Below are 27731 nucleotides of genomic sequence, written 5' to 3'. Positions count from 1 at the left end.
TTGCAATTGCTGCTGGTTTAATTGCATTAAATATGGCTGATGTAAATGTACTAGATAACTTCTCACACATTAGGAATTAATATAATTGTTCACATTTTACCAGAAGGCTGAGAGAACATCCATCCCAAAGCTACACTTAGCCCATCATGGCGTTGTAATATTTCAAACATTATAAATTGAAAAGTGACAGCTTTAAACACATGGTGCTTATTCAGAATAATTTGAAAAAGCCTCTTATGAAAATGCACATCTATCTTTATACTTAATTAGGCAGCTGTCAAGATTTTCACTTTTCTTTCCTCTTTTTCAATTTAAGAAAGTTTTGAAAATACAAATTTAGAAAGGAAAAGGAGATGCCAGGTAAACCTGCCTTCCCGATCTAACATTCTTTTGATCTGTTACAGCAACTAGAAACTGCTTCCTTTCCTTAGAAGGGCTGTGATGGGATTCACCCAAAACCAATTTCATTCTCCCTTTATGTACCATAAAACCCTTTCTTCCCAATGACTTACAACATTTTCTTTCTCTGCATTTCCCTGAAAGGTGGTTATTTTTTGGAAGAGGGGGAACAAAATGAATTCCAAAAACAAATTTAAAAATACCAGTTTATGCAAAGCGATATTCAACAACTGAATATTTTTTGTAAAGGAAAAGTAAATAATAAGCAGGATTGTCCTTTGTGCCTTCAATAAAGTTGAGGGTCCCCCCCCCCCCCCGGTCCATTTTTGAGGGTAGGTTCTATATATACGAAAAGCCATCTTTTTAATTGTCAGCTGATATACAGGGATAATACAATGATTGACAAACCAAAGCAAACTTTAATTTAACTCTAAGATTTTTTTTCAGTGTGCTGGGTCTCAAGCCAAGGTCTACATATACAGTAATTTTGACATGCCTGCTTCTCTTTCTCAAATGTGCATGGGAAAAAAAACCCTCAATTGATTTCACCATTTCCACTCTCTCCATCCAGGAAGGACTGGAACCTGATTTTCATAGCTGTATATTTCAGGGAATACCACAGGCCTCGCCAGGTTGACCAAACCACTCCATTATCAAAGGGACTGGAGTACGTCCCTTTCTTGTAATACCGTCCATTAAGATTTGCTGCATGGCACCTTGTGGAAATGCCAGAGGAAAAAACAAAACAAAAAAGATGTTAATGAAAGGTCAGGGAATGGCTCAAATGCAAATTAGTAGAGAAAATGATATAAATCTTAATTATCAGCAGCTATTACATTATGACCAATTGGTGTTAGAATTGTCTTTCAACCAGGTGACCTTTAGTTGCACTGGAGCAGAACCAGCGATTGAGGGAGGGAAATGTTCTAACCCAGCTGAAGGGCACCAGATCAACAAAGTAGCATACACATTTTGTTTAATATGAAAAATTACAGTTTTAACTAGTTGCTCTTAAATAAAATTGATCATTTTCTATCATAAAACCACATGAACTGCTTTACACTGCCACTTGGCCTATTGCCTGATACGTATTCTCTTGAATCCATGCTATTTCCATTTGGGTCCCTTCAATAAATGGTAATCTTTTAAATGGAAGGTACTGTAGATGGGAAGAAAAGATGGATGAAGGGTTGCAGGATTGGAAAAGGAACATATAAAATGGTCCTTAGTTTGTTGTAAGCATTTCTGAATTTTCAGTATTTCTATATAGATACGACTTAAAATGTGATCTTCTCTTCCAACAACATTAAAACTAGAAAGACAGAGAACCCATTTAAACTAAATGAGTCAAAAACATTGGGAAGTCTTACCTGATTTAAAGAATAGAATTCTGGCTATTCACTATCGAAGTCTGATCTTCACAATATGTGGAGGTATGTGGAAGGGTGTCAAACAAAGGAGATTTCTGAGGCTATCTAAAAGGTAGTTGGTGCTCACCAGATTGGAAAAGCTTACAAAACTATTTCCAAAGAGTTTGGACTCTACCAATCAACTGCCAGGCAGACTGTGTAGAAATGGAGGCAATTCATCACCACAGTTACCCTTCCCAGGAGTGGTTGACCAACCAAGATCATAACCAAGGGGAAGATATGTAACACTCCAGTAAATCTTAAAAGATCCTAGGGTAATGTAAGGAAATAAAATCCTCCCTTGCATTGGTGAATGAGTCACCATCAGGAAAACACTGAAGAACAATGGTATACATCAGTGGTGGGATTCAATTTTTTTTACTATCAGTTCTGTGGGGGTGGCTTGGTGGGGGTGGTGTGGTGTGGCTTGGTGGGCATGGCTTAGCAGGTGTGGCAGGGGAAGGACACTGTAAAATCCCCATTTCTTCCCCACTCCAGGGAAAGGTTACTGTAAAATCCCCATTTCCTCCCAATCAACTGGAACTCGGGCGGCAAAGAATAGATGAGGGTGGGGCTAGTCAGAGGTGGTATTTACCAGTTCTCTGAAGTACTCAAAATTTCCGCTACCAGAACTGGTCAGAACCTGCTGAATACCACCTCTGGTATACGTTGACAGGATTGTAAGAAGAAATCTATTGCTCTGCCCTCCTCCCCCCAAAAAAACATTTACAGTTTGCAAAAGAGCACATAGATAAACCAGGATGCTATTGGGGGGAAAATGTTCAGTGGACAGATAAGACCAAAGCAATCCTTTCCACTTGATCATATTTGGTAAAAGATAAACACTGCATTCCAGCATAAGAACCTTATCCAATCTATGAAACGTAAGCCTCAGAGGCCTGAGATTCCTCAAAACTCCATTTTATTAGAGATGTCATATTGGCACATCTGGGAGAACCCAAATATTAAAGTTTCCAGGTTTTCCCTACCTAAACGAAAGTTCAAGTTGCTGCCCAGCACCCACATGTCCATCCCATGGCCCAATCAGGCACCATACCAACTGGAGATTCCTCCCAGTCATGCCACTCTAGGTGCAGGGCAAGATGTCCTTGACTCTGAGATTAGAATGTTATTTTGAGTCTATCTATCCCACTCCATATACGTAATTCCCCCTCCCAGCTTCCCACAGCAATAAATGTGGCAGGCCTGAAGGCCCAACGCAAAAGATGGCTTCCAGGCCTGCCAGTAGTATCATGTTTGGGCCTGCTTTGCTGCCTCTGGACCAAGACAGCTTACCATCATTGGTGATGAAACCATGAGTCCCTCTGAATTATATCAGCAAATTAAGTAGGAAAGTGTTGGGGTACCCACATGAACTGAGGTTCAACAGAAACTGAGGTCCTAAAGCAAGACAATAACAATCACAAGTTGTGCGATAATGTTCAGCACGGCTAAGTCAAAGGCCTAATCTTAAGCCTATAGAAATGTGGAAGGACCTGACGTGGACAGTTCATGAGAGGAAGCCCAACATATCCGTGACTTAAAACGATTTTTCAAGGAGGAATGAACAAATGGGCATAAATTTCTCCAAGCCAATGTGCAGAGTTGATTAACAGTTTTCAGAAACTTTTAGTTGCTGGCAGAGACAGTTATTGCTGCCACATGAGGATACACCAGCTACTGAAAGCAAAAATTGACCTACTTTTGACACGCAGCAACTCGTAGCTTTGGATCATTTTACTTCACAAATCAATGAATAAGTATTATGTTTTTTATTTGGGTTCTCTTTATCTAGTTTTAGGACGTGTGGAGAACTGATCTGTTTTAAGTCATATTGTGCAAAAGCACTACATAATTTGACCAACAAAGAGAACCAATGTACTTTTGTTCTCTACATTGCAATTCTCCTTGTTTGCCTTTTGCCACGTGAAATTGTGTTAATAATGGTTTTTTTTTTTCTAAACCTGCTTGCATTTGAGCATATAGCAGCGATGGAAAGGATGGAAGCTCTTCTGCTCCCATCCTGAAAACATTGGAGATGATGCTAGTGCTTGCAAACTGATTTGTGTTCATCTCTTTTTGAAGTCCACTTTCCCTTGAGGGAAGCTGAAGACGGCTCCCTTTTCATCCTGTCCCCTGTCCTGAGGGATGAATTAGGCTAGGCCAGGGGTGTCCAAACTTGGGAACTTTAAGACTTGTGGACTTCAATTCCCAGAATTCCCCAGCCAGCATGGCTGGCTGGGGAATTCTGGGAGTTGAAGTCCACAAGTCTTAAAGTTCCCAAGTTTGGACACCCCTGGGCTAGGCCAAGGTGCCTGGTCTCAGATAACTCAGTGAAGCTTCCTAGCTGTGGAGAAGGAGGAAACCTGGACTTCCTCGCCTATCTCGGTATCACATTTATTTTTCTCTAGAACTGGCAATAGGTATATTTGAGTATGACAACACAAAATCACAAACCTCCCCAAATTCAGACCTTCAGAAGGAAGATAAGCTCAATTGCCTACTCTTTTGACTTCAAAAGGGTTGCTGCAGTGGTGGATTCCTACCGGTTCAGCTGAACCGGTAGTGGTTTGGCAGCCTGAGTCGCTGGAACCGGCAGTGACCCAGGCCTGCCACACCCCTGAACTGGTTCTCCTAGTGCCATCACAGACATGGCCATCTTGTTTTTGGCTTCTGCGCATGAGCAGAAGCATTTTTATAGTACTGCGCATGCGCGTGCTCTGCATGACCACAAGCAAACCAGCAGTCGCAGCTGCCGTAATCCACCCCTGGTTTGCTGCCAATTAACTTACCTGTTAAACCACCAGCCGCATTTGTTCTCTTCTGCGCAGTTGCCTGTTAGGAACCTGTCATGGTCCTGATCAGGAGCAGAGAAGGGCATGCCGTTGAGTGATGCAGACCATTGGCTCTCAAAGTTGCTCCCCCCAGACAAAGCATTCCCAGCAGTCCCAGAATAAATGCCAAACCATAGCCTGTAATTGTTCTGAAGGAAAGCCACAGGACCTCATGTTACTGAGTTTCAAGATTAAGGAGCGAGTCGTATGTCACCGACTGCTGCCACCACAAAGTATCACAAAACCTCAGAGCCTAATCACATGAAAGCCAGCTACGCTTAGTCTTGATTAGCGCCCAGTTAAAGCTTTTCATGGATTAGGCTGAAATCGGAGCGTTCCAATTCCAACCCAACAATGCCACTGGTTAAATATGGAGCCCCACAGATGGAGACAGCACGCAGACATTCCCTGCCTCGCATGCAACCACCTCTCCCAAGCCCCAACATTGCTCTTTTGACCTTCTCAGGATTTGGAAACATAGCTTCCTAAATGCCAAGTCCTTCTTTGACATTTCTGCATTTGAATGGAGGAAGGGATGGCAAGTGGTAATTCAATTCAATTTCAATTTCAATTTATTAGCGCTTATAGACCGCCCCCTCTCCCGAAAGGGACTCGGGGCGGTGTACAGTCCATGTCAAAGAACAAAATTAAAACAATTAAAATTACTAAATGGACAGTATACATATACAAATATAAAATAGATGGATAAGAGGAGGATAAAAGATGTGCAGGACTGTATTGCTAATAAATAATTAAAATAAACAGACATTAAAATCCCAATACCCAATAAAATTAAGTCTACAGAATAATCCCCTTAAAAACCAGTAAAAATATAAATGCCAGGAGATAGGCGTTGAAATTATGCCAGGCCAGCCAGTCGGAACAGGTGAGTCTTTAGTTTCTGCCGGAAGGAGCGGAAGTCGGTGGTGGTTCTAATGTCGGGGGGGAGGTCATTCCAGAGGGTTGGGCCCATCACAGAGAAGGCCCTACTCCTTGGCGTCGCCCGCTGGCATTGCCTAGCGGATGGCACCAGGAGAAGCCCCTCCCTGTGAGAGCGAATTGGCCGCTGGGATGTATGTGGGAGGATGCGATCCCGCAGATAACTGGGCCCTATGCCATGGAGCGCTTTAAAGATGGTGGTCAAAACCTTGAAACGCACCCGAAAGACCACAGGCAGCCAGTGCAGCTCGCGCAGGAGCGGTGTTACATGGGAGTACCTGGTACTCCCCATGACTGCCCGCGCGGCTGCGTTCTGGACTAGCTGCAGTCTTCGGGCGCGTCCCAAGGGAAGCCCCATGTAGAGAGCATTACAGTAGTCCAGGCGAGACGTCACCAGTGCATGAGTGACCGTGCGTAGGGCATCTCGGTCCAGGAGGGGGCGCAATTGGCACACCAGGCGAACCTGGTGGAACGCCCCCCTTGCCACGGCTGCCACATGGTCATCCATTGACAGCTGGGCATCTAGGAGGACGCCCAAATTGCGCGCCCATTCCACAGGGGGCAGCTGCTCGCCCCCTATGGCCAGCGTTGGGATTAGCTGACTGAACCGAGGTGCCGGTAGCCACAGCCACTCAGTCTTGGAGGGGTTGAGTTTGAGTCTGTTGTCCCCCATCCAGACCCCGACGGCTTCCAAACACTGGGACATCACTTCGACAGCCTCACTGGAGTGGTTTGGGGTTGAAACGTACAGCTGAGTATCATCAGCGTACAGATGGTATTCAACCCCAAAACCACGGATGATCTCCCCCAGCGGCTTCACATATGCGTTGAACAGGAGGGGCGAAAGGACCGATCCCTGCGGCACCCCACAAGTGAGTGACCTCAGGGTCGACCTCTGCCCCCCCGTCAACACACATTGCGACCGGTCGGAGAGGTAGGAGCCGAACCACCATAAAACGGTGCCTCCGACTCCCATCCCCTCCAGCCGGCGCAATAGGATACCATGGTCGATGGTATCAAAAGCCGCTGAGAGATCTAATAGGACCAGGATAGAGGAGCAACCTCTATCTCTGGCCCTCCAGAGATCATCAACCAGCGCGACCAAGGCTGTCTCTGTGCTGTGTCCGGGTCGGAAGCCGGACTGGCGTGGGTCTAGATATTCGGATTCGTCAAGGTGTCGTGGAAATTGCTGTGCCACCACATTCTCATGTAATCATGGAGGGAAGGGGAACTGTTTCCCTGGTGAAGCAGAATGCTTCCATGAGAGTTCCCAAATTGTGATATGATTTCATCTCTCTTCTGGGGATCCTAGCGGGTTCCTTAGAATCATTGCTACAATTTTCTGGACTTCTATTCTAGAAGCTGTCGATTTACCAATAAGACGTTTTTCCCCCATGATTTTCAGCTCAAATTGAGTGAAGATTGTTTCAGTTTTTTGTTTGTATAGGTCTTTGGTCATATATTTCATTTACTATATTAGCTAATGGGGATGCTGATGAGATAGTGTTCGGTTGTCTGTCAGCTCTCTTATGACAGGTCTATAGGAACAATTGTTCATTTGCATAGGTCAGACTACTCACTGTCTCATTCCTGATCTGGAAATCATCATAAATTGCATATCGTCTCTCTCCTTGCCAGTCCATTAGATCGATTTTCAGTGAAATTCCTCCTAAAATATATATATTTTTAAAAAACAAACCTTTGGCTAATAAGGGGCATAGCAAACCATTCACTGCAATTTTTGCAAGAGTGAGCAATCTTTCATTTGAGGACCACATTTTAAAAATATTATTTTTGGTGGATTAGAACTGGAGAGCAGGGATGATATTAAGGTGTCATGTAAACCAACAAGACTTTTTTAAAAAATTGAGTTGTTGATGATAAACATTTAAAATGTGTAAAGCATGGTTAAAGGCTTTGTTCTCTCTTTTCCCCCTTGAACTTGATGGAAAACTATACAATTAGTGGTTTTCTACTAATTTGGGGTGGGAAAATCCTGCCAGAGTTACAATTCTAGTCCCCTGTATGGCCAGCAAGGCAATGGTTGTTGCTTCAATATTTTTGTAACCATGTTATATGTAGAAGGAAAAAAAGCAAATATTACATCAAGAACAGAAAAGCAACACAAGGAGAAAGGGTTAGCCATTCCTGTCCTACTGACCCCACTTATTTGTATCCATTTCCTGTATTCATAATCATGTTTATACTTATATCTGTTATCTTATGCATGCTTGACAAAATAAATAAATAATGTATCTTAAAGAAAATCTAGTCCAGCCTGCTGCTCAGTGCAGGAATTCAATCAATTCCAACAAGCAGCCATCTAGGTGCCAAATGGAAAACTTCCAACAAAGGGCAAATGGGCACCTACAATATGCCTAAATGAACTATAGATGCTCAACAACTGTTGTTGCCCTCAAAAATTCTTTTTAATATTCCACCTAAATCTCTTTTCATTGCAACTTATTAGTCTTTTCCTGCCCTTGGTTTCAACAAAAAACAGGCCTATCCTACCTCGCAGATAACATTATATTAAATATTTGTAGTATACAAATTGCATACTATTGTATCCATCCATAATCTTCTATTTTGCAAACTGAACATGCCCTTATTTTAAAAAGCGAAATATTTATAATGCTTGGTTTCCAGACCCACTGACATCCTGGTAGCTTTCATGTGTAATGCGAACTGAGATCCTACCGGCCTTTTTAACTGCTGCATCCCATTGCTTTTTTTTTTTTAGGCAGAGAAGAATACACTGCAGCCCTAAGGAGATATTAATAGTCTTCTTTAATAACAGAACGTAGACCTGTTCTGGCCACTTTCATCATAAATAAGATTATCTGGAATCACAAAAAACAAGCATGGGCAATGTGACCCATGGAAGTCTGCACTGGATTTTGAATAAAGTTTTGGAGTCATGTAATTGCCATGTATGACCCATACCAGGTCAAGTCTTGGTAATACCTTCAGGGGTGGGCTGCTGGGGGTTCGGGAGAACCTCTAGCTAAGATTCTGTGCAGTTCGGAGAACCTCTAAATCCCACTCCTGGCTGGCCATGCCCACCCCACCCCGTCCCTCTCAGGAGTCTCCACACGGCCCGTTTTGGATGCAGGGTGCGCGTGGCGGAGGCTCGGGGAGGGCAAAAAACGGGCCTACCAGAATTCCGGAAAGACTGGAAACAGGCCCATTTCCGGCTTTCAGAGGGCCTCCAGAGCCTGGGGAGGCCGTTTTCATGCTCCCGCAGGCTCAATAAAAGCCTCCAAAGCCCGGGGAAGGCAAAAACGCCCCCCCCCCATTGTGGTGCAGGAGGCCGACTAGACCACACCTACCATGCTCATGCCCACCCAACAATCGGGCAGAGAGCCCCTTGCTAAAAAATTTAAAGCCCGCCCCTGAATACATTATACTCCTGTTCTCAACACCTCCACACTTAAATATGCCTAGATTCGTGCCTGTCCTTGATATTCGCCAGCGCTGTATTCCTTGCTATTTTGTGGCGAGGGAAGAAGAAACTATGGGGCCAAACATATTTCTACTACTATACATAATTTATCCTTTATAGACTCTTCCAGAATTTATTATAAGAGAAATGAAGATCTAAAGGCCTGCATTCACTAATGGGCTAATTTATCTGTGTTTAAATTAATTGGTAGATATCCTTACCATTGACAAGAAGATCATAAATCTTATCATTACCAAGCCAATATTCATCATCCTTGCCCTGTAATTGTCCAAAACCTTCTTTGTAATCAAGCCATTCTCTGCAACAAAGAGATGTACACATATTAGCCTCAGTAGACAACTTAGTGCTAATTAATATGTGATTATAATATTTTAATGATTATTACATTTACATCACATTCATGATAGAATTCAAGACAGCGTACATGAGATTTTTTTTAGGAATATTACTTAGGATTTGCTGTAAAAATGGCAGTTATCATATGTATTCAGGCTATTCCCTCTAATTACCAGCCAATTGTTTGTAAGCCTCCAATTGGGTTTTTTTTTTTTTGATTAATTATTAATTAATATCTCAGCTGTATTATTTTTACAAATAACTCAGGGTGGTGAATATAAACCAACACACTTCCCTCTGCCTCTTTCTCCATAACAACAACCCTCTGAGGTGAGTTGGGCTGAGAGTGAGTGACTGGTCGAAGGTCATCTGGCTCAGGGATCTCCAACCTTTGCAAAGAGCGAAGCTGGCTAAGGAACTCTGGGAGTTGAAGTCCACAAGTCTTAAACTTGTCAAGGTTGGAGACCCCTGACCTAGCTGGCTTTCATGGCTAAAGTGGAACTAGAACTCATGGTCCCCCACTTTCTAGCCTGGTGCTTTAACCACTAGACCAGTGATGGAGAACTTTTTTTGGCTCGCGTGCCACAAGTGGGGGGAGCGCAGGGGGGTCGAGTGCGGGCGTGCCGCACCCATAATGCAACGCGCGACCCCCCCAGTGCGCATGCGCGCACAACGCATGACCCCCCCCATTTTTACATTTTTTTTTTGCCCTCCCCAGGCTCCAAGGGCTTTATAGGAGCCTGGGGAGGACAAAAAGAGCCTCCCCCGACCCCCTGGAAGCCCGCCGGAGGCTTCAGGGACCGTCCGGAGGCTTCCCTGAAGCCTTCGGAGCGCTTAAAACCACCCTCCGAGCAAACTGGAAGTGACTTCCGGGTTGCTCGGAGGGTCGTTTTAAGCGCTCCGAAGGCATCAGGGAAGCCTCGGATGGTCCCTGAAGCCTTTGGAACGCTTAAAACGACCCTCCAAGCAACCCGGAAGTCACTTCCGGTTTGCTCAGAGGGTGGTTTTAAGCGTTCCAAAGGCTTCAGGAACGGTCCCTGAAGCCTCCGGGGGGGGGGGAGGCTCTTTTCGCCCTCCCCAGGCTCCTATAAAGTCTCTGGAGCCTGGGGAAGGCGAAAAATAGCTTTTAAAAAGGTAAACTCAGCTGGCCAGCGTGCGCATGCGCGCTGGCCAGCTGACAGGGCAGCGCCTCGCGTGCCCTGACAAATGGCTCCGCATGCCACTTGTGGCACACGTGCCATAGGTTTGCCATCACGGCACTAGACCAAACTGGCTCTCAAGTACAAGTCTCAAATAAAAAGGTAAAGGTTCCCCTCGCACCTATGTGCTAGTTGTTCCCAACTCTAGGGGGTGGTGCTCATCTCCGTTTCAAAGCCAAAGAGCCAGCACTGTCCGAAGACGTCTCAGTGGTCATGTGGCCAGCATGACTAAACACTGAAGGCGCATGGAAAACTGTTACCTTCCCACCAAAGGTGGTCCCTATTTTTCTACTTGCATTTTACATGCTTTCGAACTGCTAGGTTGGCAGAAGCTGGGACAAGTAACAGGAGCTCACTCTGTTACGCCGCGCTAGGGATTTGAACCGCCGAACTGCTGATCTTTCTGATCGACAAGCTCAGCATCTTAGCCACTGAGCCACCGCGTCTCTGTCTCAAATACAAGTGGATTGTTATATTTCCCCCCTTCTTATATGGCAAGAGATAGTCAGACATAGAAGTTCAAGAAAAAAATCCATATTCTCAGTTAACCGGAGGTGGAACAAAGGTCATTCTCCTCTGGCTCACTTTTTCCTTTCTTTTCATATTTACTGTATGAAACACTGTAAAAGAGCTTTGCATTTGGACCTGCCTGACTTTGTACTGTTGGCGGTGCTCGGTAGCCAAGTCAAATTATTTTTGGTCCAGCTCCAATGTATTTGAAATCATAGCAAAAATAGACATTGTTTGTGTTGTTAACAGCTGTAGGAAGTTAGCAACCCCCTCTCCTAGAAAAATGAAATAGCCTAGGAAATATTAACAAGGCAGAATATTATGTTTCCCTGGCTGTGAAAAGGGGGAAATGTGTTTTTAAAGACAAAGTAGCTCCCTGTAGTTTCCTGCCTCCCCCCACTTTGCAAATGAACCATTAAAGGCTGAGCTACATAATAAAGGTAGGATTAGCTTTCTACAGAAACTCACCACATGGCATCTGGGAACTCAACCAAACCTGGACTCAAAACACAGCCTAGAGAGTTGCCCCTGTGGCCCCATGGAAGACTGACAACCAATCAGAATACATTTCTTACACAGGAACAGGAAACAGAGAGGAGGGGCCGAATAGAGAGTATAAAAAAGCCCAGCAAGCCCTTTCTTCTTTCTCTTTCTTCTTCACCCAACATCTGGAAGCATGTGATCCACCTTTTCTGTTCAGGACCTCAAACCATGTGGTCCTGTCCACCATTAAACCATCTTTCCAAGCAGCCTCCATGTCTCCAGTGTCTTTTTCCCTACTTGGTGCTGAACCCAGAACAGTTTCTTCCAACATAGCCCTGTAGAAATTAGGGAGTGAGCTGCTTTCCTATCTTTTGCATCACTGTCTCTTTTTCATGGGCATTTTTCAGTATACTAAGGTGTTGGAAGAAATGTCCTTCTGGGTTCGGCTCCAAGTGGGGAAAAAGACACTGGAGACATGGAGGATGCTTGGGAAGGTGGTTTTAATGGTGGACAGGACCACATGGCTTGAGTCCTGAACAGAAAAGGTGATCACATGCTTCAATGTTGGTGGAGAAGAAGAGAAGGGAGGGCTGAGATGCAGAGTCCCTGGTTTTATGCCTTCTCTGGCCTTTGATCTTGAGCTTGTATTCTGATTGGTTATCAGACTCCCATGGGGCCATGCAGGGGCAACTCTCTAGGCTGCGTTTTGAATCCAGGTTTGGTTGAGTTCTCAGATGCCATGTGATGAGTTGGGTAAAGGGTCAATATTATCATGCCTTAATCCCATCCCCCTGGAGCTGAAGAGGAGAACTCTTTATTATGTAAAGTGGACTAGCTTGGCCACCTTAATGGCCTATTGACAAAGTGGTTGGGAGCAGGAAGCTACAGGGAGCTATTCTGTCTTTATAAAACATGTTTCTTCCTTTTCACATCCAGGGAAATATAATATTCTGCCATTTCAATATTTCCTAGGATATTTCATTTTTCTGGGAGAGGGCTGGGTGATAACTTTCCACAGAGGAAAAGCAGCTTATCAGTTCTCCTCAAAGCAGTGCTTCATGCTTGGAGACTGGCAGAAACTAAGATGGCTGAACATATTTCCACAACACCACCATTTTTATTTCCCAGTTCCCCACAAAAAAAGTTTGGATTTAATTTTAATCATCATTTCCTTGATCATTAGCTGTGGAGATAACATACAGTAGAGAGAACACCATGAGACAATCACTGTTCATCCATAGCTGAAAAATAAGACCACCAAAAATGTTGTCCATTGTCCTCCCTCTTGAACTACTGCAGAGATATAGGGACAACAAAATTATCCTTTCTGTGCTTCGTATTCAATAAAATAAAATCCATTTCTAGGGCCTCCCCTTCCACATTTCTATTTTACAATGTTTGCATTTGTTTGTGCCTTGTTGGAAAAAAAATTTAAGTTTCTCTGATAAAAAAAATATATATTTCTAATTGTACAGCTGCCTTCTCCATTTAAAGCCTCCTTGAATATTGTGAAAATAAAGAATGCCATTTTTGTAACCAAATACATAGCTAAAAATCCCCAACTACAGTTGTTTGCTCCTATGGACGCTGAAATAGAGGAAAGTGGGAGAGACAGCACATATAGTACAGTGTATTGGAACCATTATGGTACAGACAGAGAGATACAACACCAAAACTCAGAGCTAGGAACTAAAACAAGAATTTTTGCCACAGGAAAACAGTTGGTCCACAAATCCTATAGAACTACCAAGTTGCAAAAGAAAATATCAGCTTTGCCGGGTCTTCAGATAAACCTGCAACTATAAAGCAACACAATTCGGCTTTTGAATCCCATAATCCTGGAGAAAAACGGAGAACAAGACTTAATTCTAGATGGGGGACATGTATTCTTGCATTTCATTTTGAAATATATTTTCCTAAGTGTGTGTGTGTTTCAAAGCAAACAATGTCTGCAAATTTTATGCACATCTTTGTCTTTCTGGGGGCATTTCTTAATTTGGGATGACACATAAAGAAACCGTAGAGTCTGTCTAGGTGAGCTATTAACTACACTCAAAAACTTACCGGTAGAAATTTTCTTTGCCGTTGCACCGCCGTTGAATTACCGTCCAACCGCCTCCATCTGACATATCACAGTACACAAGGAAAGGTTCTCTGTCCTGTTGTGGTTTAATTCTATAGTACCCGCTTTCTCTTTTTCCTCTGTTAAACAGCATTGCACAATCTAAACAAAGAAGAAGAACAACAATAGCTCCAAATGTTGGAACTACATCCAGCAATCAGGCACAGATCAGGAAAGTGTATCTTTTTTTTTAATCCCTTTATTGCCCCAAATTCATAGGATATTACTATAGATCTAAATCGTGGATGCATTTATTTAATATCCCATTTTCTCTGGAAGAGCTGAAGATGATATGTACTGACTCCCTCCTCCCATTTTATTGATTTATTTATAAAATACATACACTGCCCATTTCACTTTCTGAGTGGGCGATTTATAAGCCATAAAACTACATAAAAAGACAGCATTAGAAACAGAATTAAAAAACAGAATTTAAAGCAAAGTCTAAAAAGGCAGAGAAAGTGCCCTCAAGCCACCACCCATCCCAGGGTTGCCTAACGCTCATAGATCCCCCTGCCAGCTGGCAGAACTAGGTCTCCAAGCTTTTCTGAGGGCCAGAAGAGTGGGTGAGGGCTGCCTTATCTCAGGGTGCAGGATGTTCCATAAGGCAGGGGCAACAGAAGATAAAGGTCTCTTTCTAGACCTCACCAGTTGAAATTCTTTACTGATGGGATCCATAGCAACAACCCTCTGAGGTAAGCTGGGACAGAGTGACTGGCCTTAAATCACCCATTGAGCTTCCATGCCAGAGGATGGACTTGAATTTGGGTCTCCTTGATGCCACACTTGGCCACAACATCCTCTTGACTGGGCGACTCACAGTTTAGGTGATTATAAAGACTCTCTATCTCATCCCTAGTTTTCAGAACATCTGAAAGAAAACCACTGCTTTTCAATGATATCACTTTTCCTTCTTTGGAGCCCAAAGAATGGATGTCATGAATGAGCAAAGCTTGAGATGAAAAGTGTCCAGTCAATTCCTTTGAACCTTCCAATGTGTGCTCAGACCACCCATTGCTCTCCCAGGAAAATAAAACTGAAACATATCCCAGAGGTGCTTTTCAAAAGGCAACTGGAATGTCTTGGCTTTTTCCTTGAAAACATTTTGCTTCTCATCCAAGAAGCTTCTTCAGAACTGAAGAAGCATCTTGGATGGGAAGCAAAATGTTTTCAAGGGAAAAAAATAATCAAGAGAGTCCTATTGCCTTTTGAAAAGCACTTTCGGGACAGCCGTCACCTGGATGATTGAGAATCTACATAAACATTTAAAATTGAAACAGTTTAAAAGTGTAGCTTATGGTCTCAAAAAGATTGATTATATCTTATTAAAAGCTACAAATGAATAATTAGGTTTTGTGGCAGAGGAATCCAAACACTAATTTGTTTTGTATGTCTCATTTGCTCAAATACCAATCTGAATTCTGGTGTAGACACAGATAAATTATAGTTATTTGAATTTATTCATAAGGTTTATATCAGAGACACAGAACTTTTTCAGTCCCATTTTGGGAAAGATTTTAAAAGCCATACTTCCACGATAATAGACCAATGTTAAAGGGCATAGAGCCCTTCTCTGAAAAATGATCCTTCTAAAGCTAAAACAAACAACAATCACATAATCTTTCTCCCAAATTCTCAAGTTATCAAGACATAATTTGAAGAAGCTGCCTTTCTACATGCCTTCTCAGTGGCAGGTTTTGCTAGATTCAGAGCAACCACCAGAATAAACATTTCTTGTGTGATTACATTTCCAGGTAAACAAAATTTTTGCAAAGTAAAAACAAATGTAAGCAAAGAACTATAGCTAAATATAGTTTACATTTAGAGCAGTCACCATATTTTTCTATCCTTATAAACCATTCTTGCTTCTGCCACACCCATACTTCTATACATTGCCTACTGAACTTTCCACTTATCTTTTTTTGAAAGTTTCATCCATTTGACTGAACAACCACTTTACTGAGTGTTTATCTCAATCTATTCATTTTGTCTTCATATACAAGTGAAACTCGAAAAATTAGAACATTGTGCAAAAGTTGATTTATTTCAGTAATGCAACTTAAAAGGTGAAACTAATATATGAGATAAGACCCATTACATGCAAAGCAAGATAATTCAAGCCGTGATTTGTCATAATTGTGATGATTATGGCGTACACCTCATGAAAACCCCAAATCACCATTTCAGAAGATTAGAATATTACATGCAATCAATAAAACAAGGATTGTACGTAGAACAATATCGGACCTCTGAAAAGTATAAGCATGCATTTGTACTCAATACTTGGTTTGGGCCCCTTTTGCAGCAATTACTGCCTCAATGCAGCGTGGCATGGAAGCTATCAGTCTGTGGCACTGCTGAGGTGTTATGGAAGCCCAGGATGCTTCAATAGTGGCCTTCAGCTCTTCTGCATTGTTCGGTCTCATGTCTCTCCTCTTTCTCTTGGCAATGCCCAAAGATTCTCTATGGGGTTCAGGTCAGGCGAGTTTGCTGGCCAATCAAGCACAGTAATCCCACGGTCATTGAACCAGGTTTTGGTGCTTTTGGCAGTGTGGGCAGGTGCAAAGTCCTGCTGGAAAATGAAGTCAGCATCCCTATAAAGCTCGTCTGCGGAAGGAAGCATGAAGTGCTCCAAAATCTCCTGGTAGACGGCTGTGTTGACCCTGGACTTAATGAAGCAAAGTGGACCAACACCAGCAGATAACATGGCTTCCCAAATCAACACAGACTGTGGAAACTTCACACTGGACTTCAAGCATCTTGCAGTGTGTGCCTCTCCATTCTTCCTCCATACTCCGGGTCCTTGGTTTCCAAATGAGATGCAAAAGTTGCTCTTATCAGAAAAGAGGACTTTGGACCACTGAGCAACAGACCAGGTCTGTTTTTCTTTAGCCTAGGTAAGATGCTTCTGACGTTTGTTGTTCAGGAGCGGCTTGACAAGAGGAATACGACATTTGAAGCCCATGTCCAGGATCCGTCTGTGTGTGGTGGCTCTTGATGCACTGACTCCAGCCTCAGTCCACTCCTTGTGAAAGTCCCCAACACTTTTGAATGGCCTTTTCCTGACAATCCTCTCCAGGCTGCGGTCATCCCTGCTGCTTGTGCACCTTTTTCTTCCACACTTTTCCCTTCCACATAATTTTCTATTAATGTGCACTTTGGGAACATCCAACTTCTTTTGCAATTTCCTTTTGAGGTTTTCCCTCCTTAAGGGGGGTGTCAATGATGGTTTTCTGCACAACTGTCAGGTCAGGAGTCTTTCCCATGATTGTGATTCCTACTGAACCAGACTGAGAGACCATTTAAAGGCTCAGGAACCCTTTGCAGGTGTTATGGCTTAATTAGCTGATTAGAGTGGGACACTTTGAGCCTAGAATATTGCACTTTTCCACAATATTCTAATTTTCTGAGATTGTGGATTTGGGGTTTTCATGAGCTATACGTCATAATCATCACAATTACGACAAATCACGGCTTGAACTATCTTGCTTTGCATGTAATGAGTCTATCTCATATATTAGTTTCACCTTTTAAGTTGCATTACTGAAATAAATGAACTTTTGCACGAGATTCTAATTTTTAGATCCTCTTTCATTTTATCAATCAAAACCACTCAACATACTTCTTTCAGATTGGTCACTCTCCCTTTTATACTTGATCCACACTCATTTACCAACTACTCTTGGTCTTATACTTGGCTTCACCACATTTACTTCTTGAACAATCCATTCCTATTTAGTTTGCTTTTATGTTTCTTAAGACCTACCCAACTCTCACGATCTAGGCAGAATATACAAGCTTTTTGCTTCTTTAACAAGCATTATTTTCTTGCAACAGATTACATAGTACTGCTTGCCACCTCTCTATCAAGATTTATACTGCTTAAAATCTCTCATTTTCCCATCCTTAATAAATGATTTGTCAATGATACAAATTAAACTTTTCAGTCATAGAGTGATACCTCGGTCCTCATCAGTAATTCCTTCTGGAAGAGACGTCAAATACTCAGTACTAATGGGTACTGAGAAAACCATGTGACTTACCACATGACCCTGTATTTTGGCTTGAAGAATAGAATAGAATAACAGAGTTGGAAGGGACCTTGGATGGCTTCAAGTCCAATCCCCTGCTTAGAAATAGAGAGTCATGAGGCAGCCAGACATCAGCCAGTTTTTCCTTGCATGTCAACTATCAGGAGAAGGATGAGTACCAGGATACGATTTCTGTTTCAAAATGCATCAAATTTGACAGGTTTGGAAGGAGAGGTATGACTGTTTACTCCATTTTCCTTGTGAACACAACTATATATGCCTTTCTTACATTAATTTCCAAAGCCACACTCCTCATCTGCATCATACAATTTTTCTAATGTTTGCTGCAAATCATTTGGGTTCCCATTGATCAATAGAGACATCCCCAATTAATTGTTCTCGAGGCATTTTGGACTACAAATCCCCACTTCTCCAGGAAATATGGCTCTTGTGACGTTTGAAACAGAATAATACAATAATAGAATAATAGTTGGAAGGAACCTTATAGGTCTTCTGGTCCAACACGCTGCTCAAGCAGGAAACCCCTATACATTTCAGAGAAATGGCTGTCCAGTCTCTTCTTAAAAACCTCCAATGTTGGAGCAGCCACACTTCTGGAGGCAAGTCGTTCCACTAACTCAGGGGTGTCCAAACTTGGGAACTTTAAGACTTGTGGACTTCAACTTCCTGGGAGTTGAAGTCCACAAGTCTTAAAGTTCCCAAGTTTGGACACCCCTGCACTAACTGTTCTAACTGTCATAATATGCCTGAAAATGAAGAATCCAAAGAAGGCTATCCTAACAAGGTAATTCTCCAGAAAGACAGATGTATCCCATAGTGTACCTTGATCATAGACTAAGAGACTTCCGCTAGTTGTGGGGAAAAACATATCCAGAGGTAATGCCTTCCTGGCAGAGAAAACATTGCTTTTTCTTCTGTGATAGTTGTTCCCCAGCAAGTCTTTCAACTGAAATTCACATAACTGGAATAAATCCTGAAGCATTTTCAACTTCTTCTGCAGTTTGCTGTTTTCTAAGAGGCATTCCTCCTTTTTCTGAAAGTAAGGGGAAAAAATATTTTCCTGAAAAAACACATCTATTTTTAACTTTGTATTTAGAGTAAGATAAAGGTTCCTAACATGATCCTCAGCCTTGATTGCATATTTGGTAGTTATGATTATTCAGCAATAGGATGCCAGTAGGGTTAGGCGCGTGTCTGTGTGTGTGTGCGTGCGTGCGTGTGCGTGTGTGTGTAGGTACACGTGTGTGTGCTAGCCCATACCATGCAGGACTTTTTCATATTGAAGGAAGCATGATTGAAAAATGGATCAGGCTGAAGTCTTATAAACCACAACAGAGAATCGCTCATTATTCAACAAGTGAACGACAGGTGTGTTCACTATATATTTAGATTTAAATGTAAATGTTTAGACCAGGGGTGTCCAAACTTGGGAACTTTAAGACTTGTGGACTTCAACTCCCAGAATTCCCCAGCCAGCCATGCTGGCTGGGGAATTCTGGGAGTTGAAGTCCACAAGTCTTAAAGTTCCCAAGTTTGGACACCCCTGGTTTAGACTATTATAATCCTCAGCAATGGCTTCGATGTTGACCAAACCAAAAAAGCTAACTCTCCTTGAATTGAGACCATTTCCAAATATTCAGCAATTTTACAGCCACTCAGGATTTTTTAGTAGAAAACTCATCACACGTATCCAGCTTCTACATACCGAGAGTCGTGGTGCAGGTGAACAAAATGGTCCAAGGAACAGGAACAGCAGCAGAAGCAGCTGAATCATTGGGATATTCATTTGACAGAGCTGGGAGGTGAAAGGGGAGGACAGGGATATCTTGCATTACAATATCCAACAATAACTTATTTTCTAACCCTTTCCTTTTTGACACTGAGAGGGCTGGCCCCATGCTTCCTCTCTTCCCCTTGTTTCTAGTCTAGATGATAACTAATTAAAGCCTGTGTTTTGGGCACAGTTTTATTTCTTTCTATTTTTACATCTTTTATTTTCTATTTATTTGCAGTATTAAAAAAAGAAGGAAGCATTATTAGGTTTGGTTTTGTTGCTGTGCTTTGCCATTAACATTTTGCACTTCCTACACACTTCCCACCAGGTGGCAGCAGAGATGCAAAAAGTCTTTTTTTATTTGCTTTGACAGCAGCATTCTCCAGTATACACCTATAATTCAAATTTCTTGGGTAGTTTATGATAGAAACCAAGCTTGCTGTCATAAGTTATCCTCTGCAGATTTGGATGCCGGATTCTGCTTGGAGATTCTCTAACAGGACACAGTTTAATTTATAGTGTTCATCTGGTGTGCAAGACAACCTCAGATTCGCCTCGCTTTTTATTCATCTACTCAAATCATCTCCAGCTACAGCAGTCCTTAGATTTATAGGCAGACAGTATTGCTATCCTTGATTCTCTTCCAAAGTGATTGAGATATAAAGCATTACAGCCAAAGGAACACAGGGAGAAAAGCAACTTCCTTTTTTATTTGTTATAGCAGCAATGGGACTTTCATTGTGATATGTTGCCATACCGGTTGCTTAGCTGATCTCCAAATATTTGTGTTCACACATTGCACTCAGTGTAAACCTTAATGTGATTTAAGGAGAGTGCATGAACCTAAGCCTTGGAGATGCTGACCACCTGATATCTATCATTTCTGGGCTGGCTTTACTCATCTTGGTGCCAGCTTGCCAGGCAATTGCTCAACTTCCTATCAGCAATCAGTAAAATTTACACAAAATGCAAAATGTTAATCATGCCTCAAACACCACTGAATATGCCCAATGCAACATGAAAACCAACAGGTCATAGTTTATTATTCTCCCCACAAGCTTTGTTTTGTCTGGGGCTTCCTGTTTTATTCATTTAGCTTTGCTAGGGGCAAAAACAACCATCCCATTAGGGTGGAAAACCAACATTGTATGAAAAGGGTGACGAACAGGGTCATGCAACACTCGTAACATTCATGAGACTGGAGGGATACTTTACATACAGGGGGCTTCATTATTTTGACCATCAATTCTACCCTAAACATTGTCCAGTCATTTTTAATTTCTCAGGTTGGTTCTGGAATTAATAGAGGCCCAGTGGCAAAACATAATTTCAAGGAAACATTTTCAGAAGACATAGGTTTATTCTTGGTCTTATGAATGTCTTGAGTGTTGTATAAGGACCTGTTGACTAACTAAAACATTTTTATATACTGATGCAGTGCTAAGTTTATAGAGAATCAAAATGAAAATAAGCATATGGTGTACCATTTTTAAGCATTAGTGCATTAAACTTTACTGCAAAATAAATCTACTTGAGAAACAGATACAAAATCAAAATACGATCGTTAATGTCCACGCATTACAGAAATCAAAAACTTCACAAACCACATTATGGTTTAGCACAATGTACGAATAGCATAGAAATAGCCCTTACTTCTATACCACTTCACAGGGCTTTACAATCCTAAGCGGTTTACAAAGTCAGCCTATTGCCCCCAACAATCTGGGTTCTCATTTTGCCGATCTCAGAAGGACGGAAGGCTGAGTCAACCTTGAGCCGGTCAGGATCAAATTGCTGGCAATTGGCAGAGTTAGCCTGCAATGCTGCATTCTAATCACTGCCCCACCACAGCTCAATAGCCAATGAGGAATTCTGCAGGTTCCACTGCACCTCCCTTATGCTTCCCTATTTCAAGTATACAGTACTCATTATATGGGCAATTACTTGATTGAATCCATTCATCTGACAGCTTACAGCACAAGCCTATGTGTGTAAGTACTTCCCACTGATAAGTGGTTAGATGATTGCAGCCTTCTTGTCTATGAGGCAAATCTATATTTCTGCCAATGCTTTATACATTTTGACTGAAACCATAGACTACTTCAGATATTATGCAAACCACATTTGTACTGAGTATAAGCATATAACTGCAGCCATTTATGGGTTCCCTTGGTAAAGTTTTATATGACATCTTAGAAAATACACACATTTTGTGTTCCTACAAAAATGAAGAGACTGTATCTGAACAGAAAAAAAAAGTATGAGCGGAGTAGACCTAGTATGTACTCTGTGATTAGACCCAAAACATTGGGATCATAACACACTCAGAACATTTTGTTCTTTCCCAAGATAGCCATTTTGAAATTCTGAAAGCTCTTCAAATTGTGCCTGCCAAAGTTACTCCCTTTTCCAGGAACAGGCAAAATTCAGAGTAAACCACTTCTCAGCTAATTACAATAACGACCTAATAATATTAGTTTACTCATGAAACTCTGAATAGCATTTAAACCATTTAAACCAAATAGCATTTGCACCTATTCCTCTGGCAACAATTTAAATTATATAAATTGTGTTTCCTTTTTTTTTTTTAAAAAGATGAAATTTTAACAAATAATATTATCATCAGCCTATTTCATAAACAAGAAAGTTCTCAGAAGGCAGTTGCTTCACTGCGCTCAGTGGTTTTGAGTGCAAAGCGATTGGCCAAGCTCACATATCACGCTGCTTAAAATATGTATAGTTTTAGCTTAGAATATGATGTGTTCAATCAGTAGGGACTTTACATGTGATATATAGTCTGAACCGGACAACCTTTCCTCTCCCTCTCCCTCAACCCTTCTCTTCTACATGAAAACAGACTTAGAATAATATTAATACCATATACTAACACGTAGCATGAATTTATAAAATAAAAATAAGGTCGATGACAGCTTTCAAATAATGCTATGAAGAAAATTAAGCAAATTAACTTCAAATATAAAACTTCTGAGCTTGATTGCTTGCTTGTCAACATTTCAGTCCCCAACTAGGTAATATCAGTAATGTCTGCACGGTGTACAATATTGCAGAAATATCAAAAGTAGCAAGATCATCAAACTATATATAAAACAATACATAAAAATAATCTAACTATATGTACCACTAATAACCACCAAAACCAGGAAAAACTAATTGCCAATAACAATAAGGAAGCTTTAATAAAAATAAAAACCTCTTTGGCGCAAAAATAAAATTGGATACATAGCTAACTTCAAAAGTCGCTATAAAACCCTACGGCAACAGATAAAGGCAGAATGCATCAGTTATCAGAGCAAACAAGAGAAAAACCTACTACGCACGAAATCCACCCGTGCCGTCTATAATTTTGTAAACAATAAACTTAAAAGACTCAAGGTCCATCCTACCACTAAAAGGGCCAAACGGAAAAGGCTGTAATGATGAAACCGTTAAGGCCAACCTCTTCAACACATTCTTCGGTTCAGTCTTCGTAAACAGCAATGGCTCATGCCCCACATTTCCCACATTTTGTACCACAACCAATTACTACAGAAGATGCCATTGAAAAGGGGCTACACAACCTAAAACCATCTCTATCTATTGGCCCTGAGTGATTATGTGCTTATTTCTTTAAAAAGCTCTTAACCACCATAGCAGGACCTCTTAGCATAATCTATGAAATATCCTTCAGAACCAGCTCCTTGCCTAATTTATGATCAGTAGCCGCAGTCATCCCTATCTTTAAAAAAGGTGATCTCAACCTAGTTGAAAATTACAGACCAATCTCATTATGTTGCGTCATCTGCAAAGTCATGGAATCAATTATAAACCAATCCATTGCCCTCTACTTAGAGACGAACAACCTAATCTCTAACAAGCAGTTTGGCTTCAGGAAAAAAATTGTCCTGCAATCTGCAACTCTTACACTGCAAAAACATCTTCACAACTTGACCAGGGCAAAGCAATAGACGCAATTTATATAGACTTCTGTAAAGCCTTTGATTCAGTGGTACACAACAAAGTACTTCATAAACTAAAATCCTATGGCATCTCCGGTTCCCTGCGTTCCTATCAAACAGGCAATAAGTAGTCAAAATAGGAAACACACTGTCAAACCCTGCACCTGTTAACAGCAGTGTCTCCCAAAGTAGCATTTTATGACCCACACTCTTTATACTTTACATAAATGACCTTTGTGATCATATTATTAGCAACTGTGGCCTCTTCGCTGCTGATGTAAAAATATTCAATACCATTGACAATGCTTCTACCCTAAAAAAATACCTTATTTATTTATTTATTTATTTATTTATTTATTTATTTATTTATTTATTTAATTAATTAATTTGACTTCTTAGTTGCCCCCTCTCCCCCCAGGGACTCGGGGCGACGTACAATAACAACAATCACAATAATATAATATGGAGGAGGTAGAAAATAAATAAATAAACTACAGTACTTTGAAACAATTAAAATCCCAATGACAGTTAAAATTTAAATTAAAATTAACAATTAATTTTAATTTAATTTTTAATTAAAAATTAACCTTGACTAGTTGTCAGAATGGTCAAACAATTGACAACTCCAAATCTCTGTCTTACACATTGACAAAAAAATAATCAAAGCACAAAATACAACCAGGGCGAATATGACCTCGTAGACAACCCCGACTCTGTCAAGGACCTCAGAGTACTCATCTCAAATGATCTAAGTGCCAAAGCTCACTGTAACAGCATTGCCAAAAAGGCATTAAGAGCTGTTAACCTAATCCTGCGTAGCTTATTTTCCGGTAATATTGACCTGCAAACTAGGGCATACAAAACTTTTGTTAGACCAATTCTTGAATACAGATCATCTGTCTGGAACCCGCACTGCATATCAGATACAAATACAATGGAACGAGTCCAGAGATATTTTACGAGGAGAATCCTCCGCTCCTCCGCTCGCAACAGAATACCTTATGCCACCAGACTTGAAATTTTGGTCTTAGACAACTTAGAACTTCGTCATCTCCGATCCAACCTAAGCGTAGTACATACAATATATGCTACAATGTCCTACCTGTCAATGAATACTTCAACAAAAACACACAAGCTCACAATAGATACAAACTTATGGTAAACTACTCCAAACTCGATTGCAGAAAATATGATTTCAGCAGCAGAGTGGTCAATGCCTGGAAAGCACTACCTGACTCTGTGGTTTCTTCCCCAAACCCCCAAAACTTTAACTTTAGACTGTCTACTGTCAACCTCACCCCATTCCTAAGAAATCTTTAAGGGGTGTGCATAAGCGCGCCAGTGTGCCTACCATCCCTGTCCTAATATTCCCCTGTATTTGTATCCATTTCATGCATTCATAATCATGTTTATACATATATCTGTTATCTAATTCATGCTTGATGAAATAAATAAATAAATAAATAAATAAATAAATAAATAAATATGCCAGGTAGGGAGTCACAATTCAAGCCCTTCCTCCTTGGGCCATACTTTTGACGTTGCTGCACATACAAAAGGGGCAGGCCTCGGATCAGGGTGACACATTCACCATTTTGTTAGTTTTGACACCCTCTCTTGCTCCCTTCTTCACTGCATAACACTATTCCCACTAGAAAGAGGTTGAGCATTGGACTTTGATGATACTCTTCATTAAAGCTAGGCAATATTTTAATTCCCTCCAAAAGTACTTTGGGGGCTACTATATGTCTTTTCTCAAAATCAGCAGGAGGTAGCTGCATGATCTTAGGAAAAGGGCTGCTGTTTTAAAAAGTTGCAGGCAGATGAACTGTAAGGCGTATCATCCCCAACCATTACAATGCTGATCTAACAGACTTAAGTTCTCATTCTGTTGAGAAGATACAGTGGTTTCTCATTTCTTAGTTCTTCAACTTTGTTTTGTTCAAATTACTTTTATTCCAGCAATTAATTTCATACTTCCCAGATACGTTGAACCTCAGCTCCCATGGAAGCCAAAACAAGCGTACAAAATAAGATTAAAATTCTTATTCTGAGCTCCAAACCAGATCATTACATGGAAATACACATGCAATTTTCTTGCAGAAATACATGAGTGATTTGCCACTATCTTCTTCCAAGTTTTTTTTTTTTTTAATTCCTAAATCTGACCTACAGTCCTAGAATTCTTAGTGGTTTCCCATTCAGTACCAACCAGGCCCAGGCCCACTTTTTGGGAAATCAGCCACTGTGTAAAATGAATAGGAGTCTTCATGTTAGTAATTCATCTTCATGTTAGTAACCAATTCCACTAAATCTATGCAGCAACAAGAAGGACAACAACAAGAAGAAAGAATAACGAAACACAAGAGGAAAGCTAATTAGGAAAATTCTATCTCTACCTTTTGAAATATGGCCTAGTTTGTTAGCCATTAATGCTGTAGAATTGCATGCAGCTGATTTGACTGTTTAAATATTATGTGAACATTAATTACATACACTAATATCTTCTCTCTGTCTCTTTTGTCTTTTTTATTTTTCTTATTTCTTCCATCCTGCCAACAACGTGGACAATGGTATTCCTGTGTCTTAGCAGCTGCATGGCAAGCAAAACTTCAGCAGCTCTCAGCTTGGATAGAAATTGGATGCAATAAACATTGTTTATTAACCAAACCCCACCCCAATTCAGAAACTTGGCTTGTTATTGAGAACAGAAATATTTAGCTGGATAGAAGCGTTAAAGTGCGGACCAGCATCTGTTTCAAATCAGTGAATAATAAAAATAGATACTGGATGTTTCTGCAAATTTAGAAAATGGATCTGTACAGCAATTTACTGGTGTTAATCTCCCAGATTGTAAATATGGGATTGCCTACAGCAATATTTACTTTAGGCATTCATTATACTGCACACTTATCAGAGGAAACCCTCCTTAACATAGTAAACATATATAGGATGATGCTATGAATTAATTTAGAGGGCTTATGGTAAACATGAATTCCTGTGGCTTTCCTGTTCACACTTTCCAGCTACTCCTAAATATTGGCTCCACATTCAATAAACATGTATATGGGAGTACGGGATTTCACAGCCTGGACACAGACAATATCTGTACTTTCAGGGAGATCTTTCAAATGATAACACGCTGACAGGCTGTACCTAAGCCATTGGTATGTTTAGCCAGTCTCAACTGATTCAGAAATATCTTGTAGTGAACAGAACAGTAAAACAACTTAATTCTGTTCTAACCAATGCAAATTCCAGTCCACAATGCATATCCTGAGGTAATAAGATAGGGACTTTAATTAAATCAGACCAAACCCCTTAATACAAAGTGCAGTCACTTTTCTCCTGGCATTTCCTTAAGCACCACCCACTATAAATTGTGCTCCCCCCCTACTTTTATATAGGAGTGTAGAAAAGTCGGACCATTGAAGAATATAGAGCAGAGCCTCAAAATTACTATAACCAAGGGAAGATGCTACAATGTGATGACAAAAATACATTTATTTTTTAAAAAGTGATTAAATATCAGATTTTATTTATTTATATTTGCCTTTATTATTTTTACAAATAATTCAAGGTGGTGAACATAACCAACACACATTCCTCCTTCTATTTTCCCCACAACAACTCTTCTATGAGTTGGATTAGGCTGAGAGTCAGTGACTGGCTGAAGGTCACTCAGTTGGTTTTCATGGCTAAAGCGTGATTTTAATTCACAGTCTCCTATTTTTTTAGTCTGGTGTCCTAACCATTAAGTCAAACTAGCTCATTCCCTCAAATTGTATAAACACATATTCACAGGCTGTAAAAATAAGTACTATAAATCTACCTGAGAGCTTTTTTTTACAATTAAAGATAAAATAAGTTGAAAATGAACCTATGCAAATGTGGTGGAAGGATGTAAATGAAAAAAAATCTTACCCTATTTGTCATGGTTTGATGCATTCAAGTGCTTGAGCAACTGAACATGCATGGGTTTTGCTTCTTCTGTAGAGATAGTGTGCATACTTCCCTATCTTCTTCCCTCCCTGCCCTGTCAACAAATATAAATTTATATGTAGAAAAATAAAATAAAAAATAAGACAAAGGTTATATTAGAAATACTTTCAGCTCCCTCTACTGACAGTAAAGGGCACAAACTCTGGAAATTTTAGGAAAGATTCTTAAATGACATAGGTGCTGTAGGAAGTTATCACCCAGCCCTCTCCCAGAAAAATGAAATATCCTAGGAAATATTGAAAAGGCAGAA

At 40.9% G+C, this 27731-nt stretch overlaps 1 protein-coding gene across 4 annotated transcripts; it reads right to left on the bottom strand.

The window, feature by feature from the left end:
* Positions 1-80: 80 nt before the first annotated feature.
* LOC309385840 (fibrinogen-like protein 1) lies at positions 81-27508 on the bottom strand. 4 transcript variants are annotated; one of them, XM_081940598.1, is made up of 8 exons: positions 27404-27508; positions 19455-19544; positions 18572-18782; positions 13640-13799; positions 9248-9345; positions 7162-7250; positions 4601-4791; positions 81-1115 (listed from the first exon to the last, which is right to left on the bottom strand). In XM_081940598.1, the coding sequence occupies exons 1-8, from the start codon at positions 27425-27427 to the stop codon at positions 935-937; spliced, it is 1044 nt and encodes a 347-aa protein (XP_081796724.1). In that variant the 5' UTR covers positions 27428-27508; the 3' UTR covers positions 81-934. The 4 variants fall into 4 exon arrangements, with proteins under 4 accessions (XP_081796724.1, XP_081796727.1, XP_081796725.1 ...); XM_081940601.1 differs by having other exon boundaries at positions 4601-4665; XM_081940599.1 differs by lacking the exon at positions 27404-27508 and adding an exon at positions 25976-26067.
* Positions 27509-27731: the final 223 nt, after the last annotated feature.

Source organism: Natrix helvetica (assembly GCF_964273705.1).
Source record: "Natrix helvetica genome assembly, chromosome: 2".
NCBI lineage: Eukaryota > Metazoa > Chordata > Lepidosauria > Squamata > Natricidae > Natrix > Natrix helvetica.
This window is presented reverse-complemented; position numbering and strand designations above follow the sequence as displayed.

Coding starts and splice junctions, on each gene's coding strand:
- LOC309385840 (XM_081940598.1), bottom strand. CDS start 27,427: ATGCATCAAACCATGACAAATAGG. Junction 18,783..19,454: donor CACCTGCACCACGACTCTCG/GTATGTAGAAGC, acceptor CCTTACTTTCAG/AAAAAGGAGGAATGCCTCTT. Junction 7,251..9,247: donor TTATGATCTTCTTGTCAATG/GTAAGGATATCT, acceptor TATATATTTTAG/GAGGAATTTCACTGAAAATC.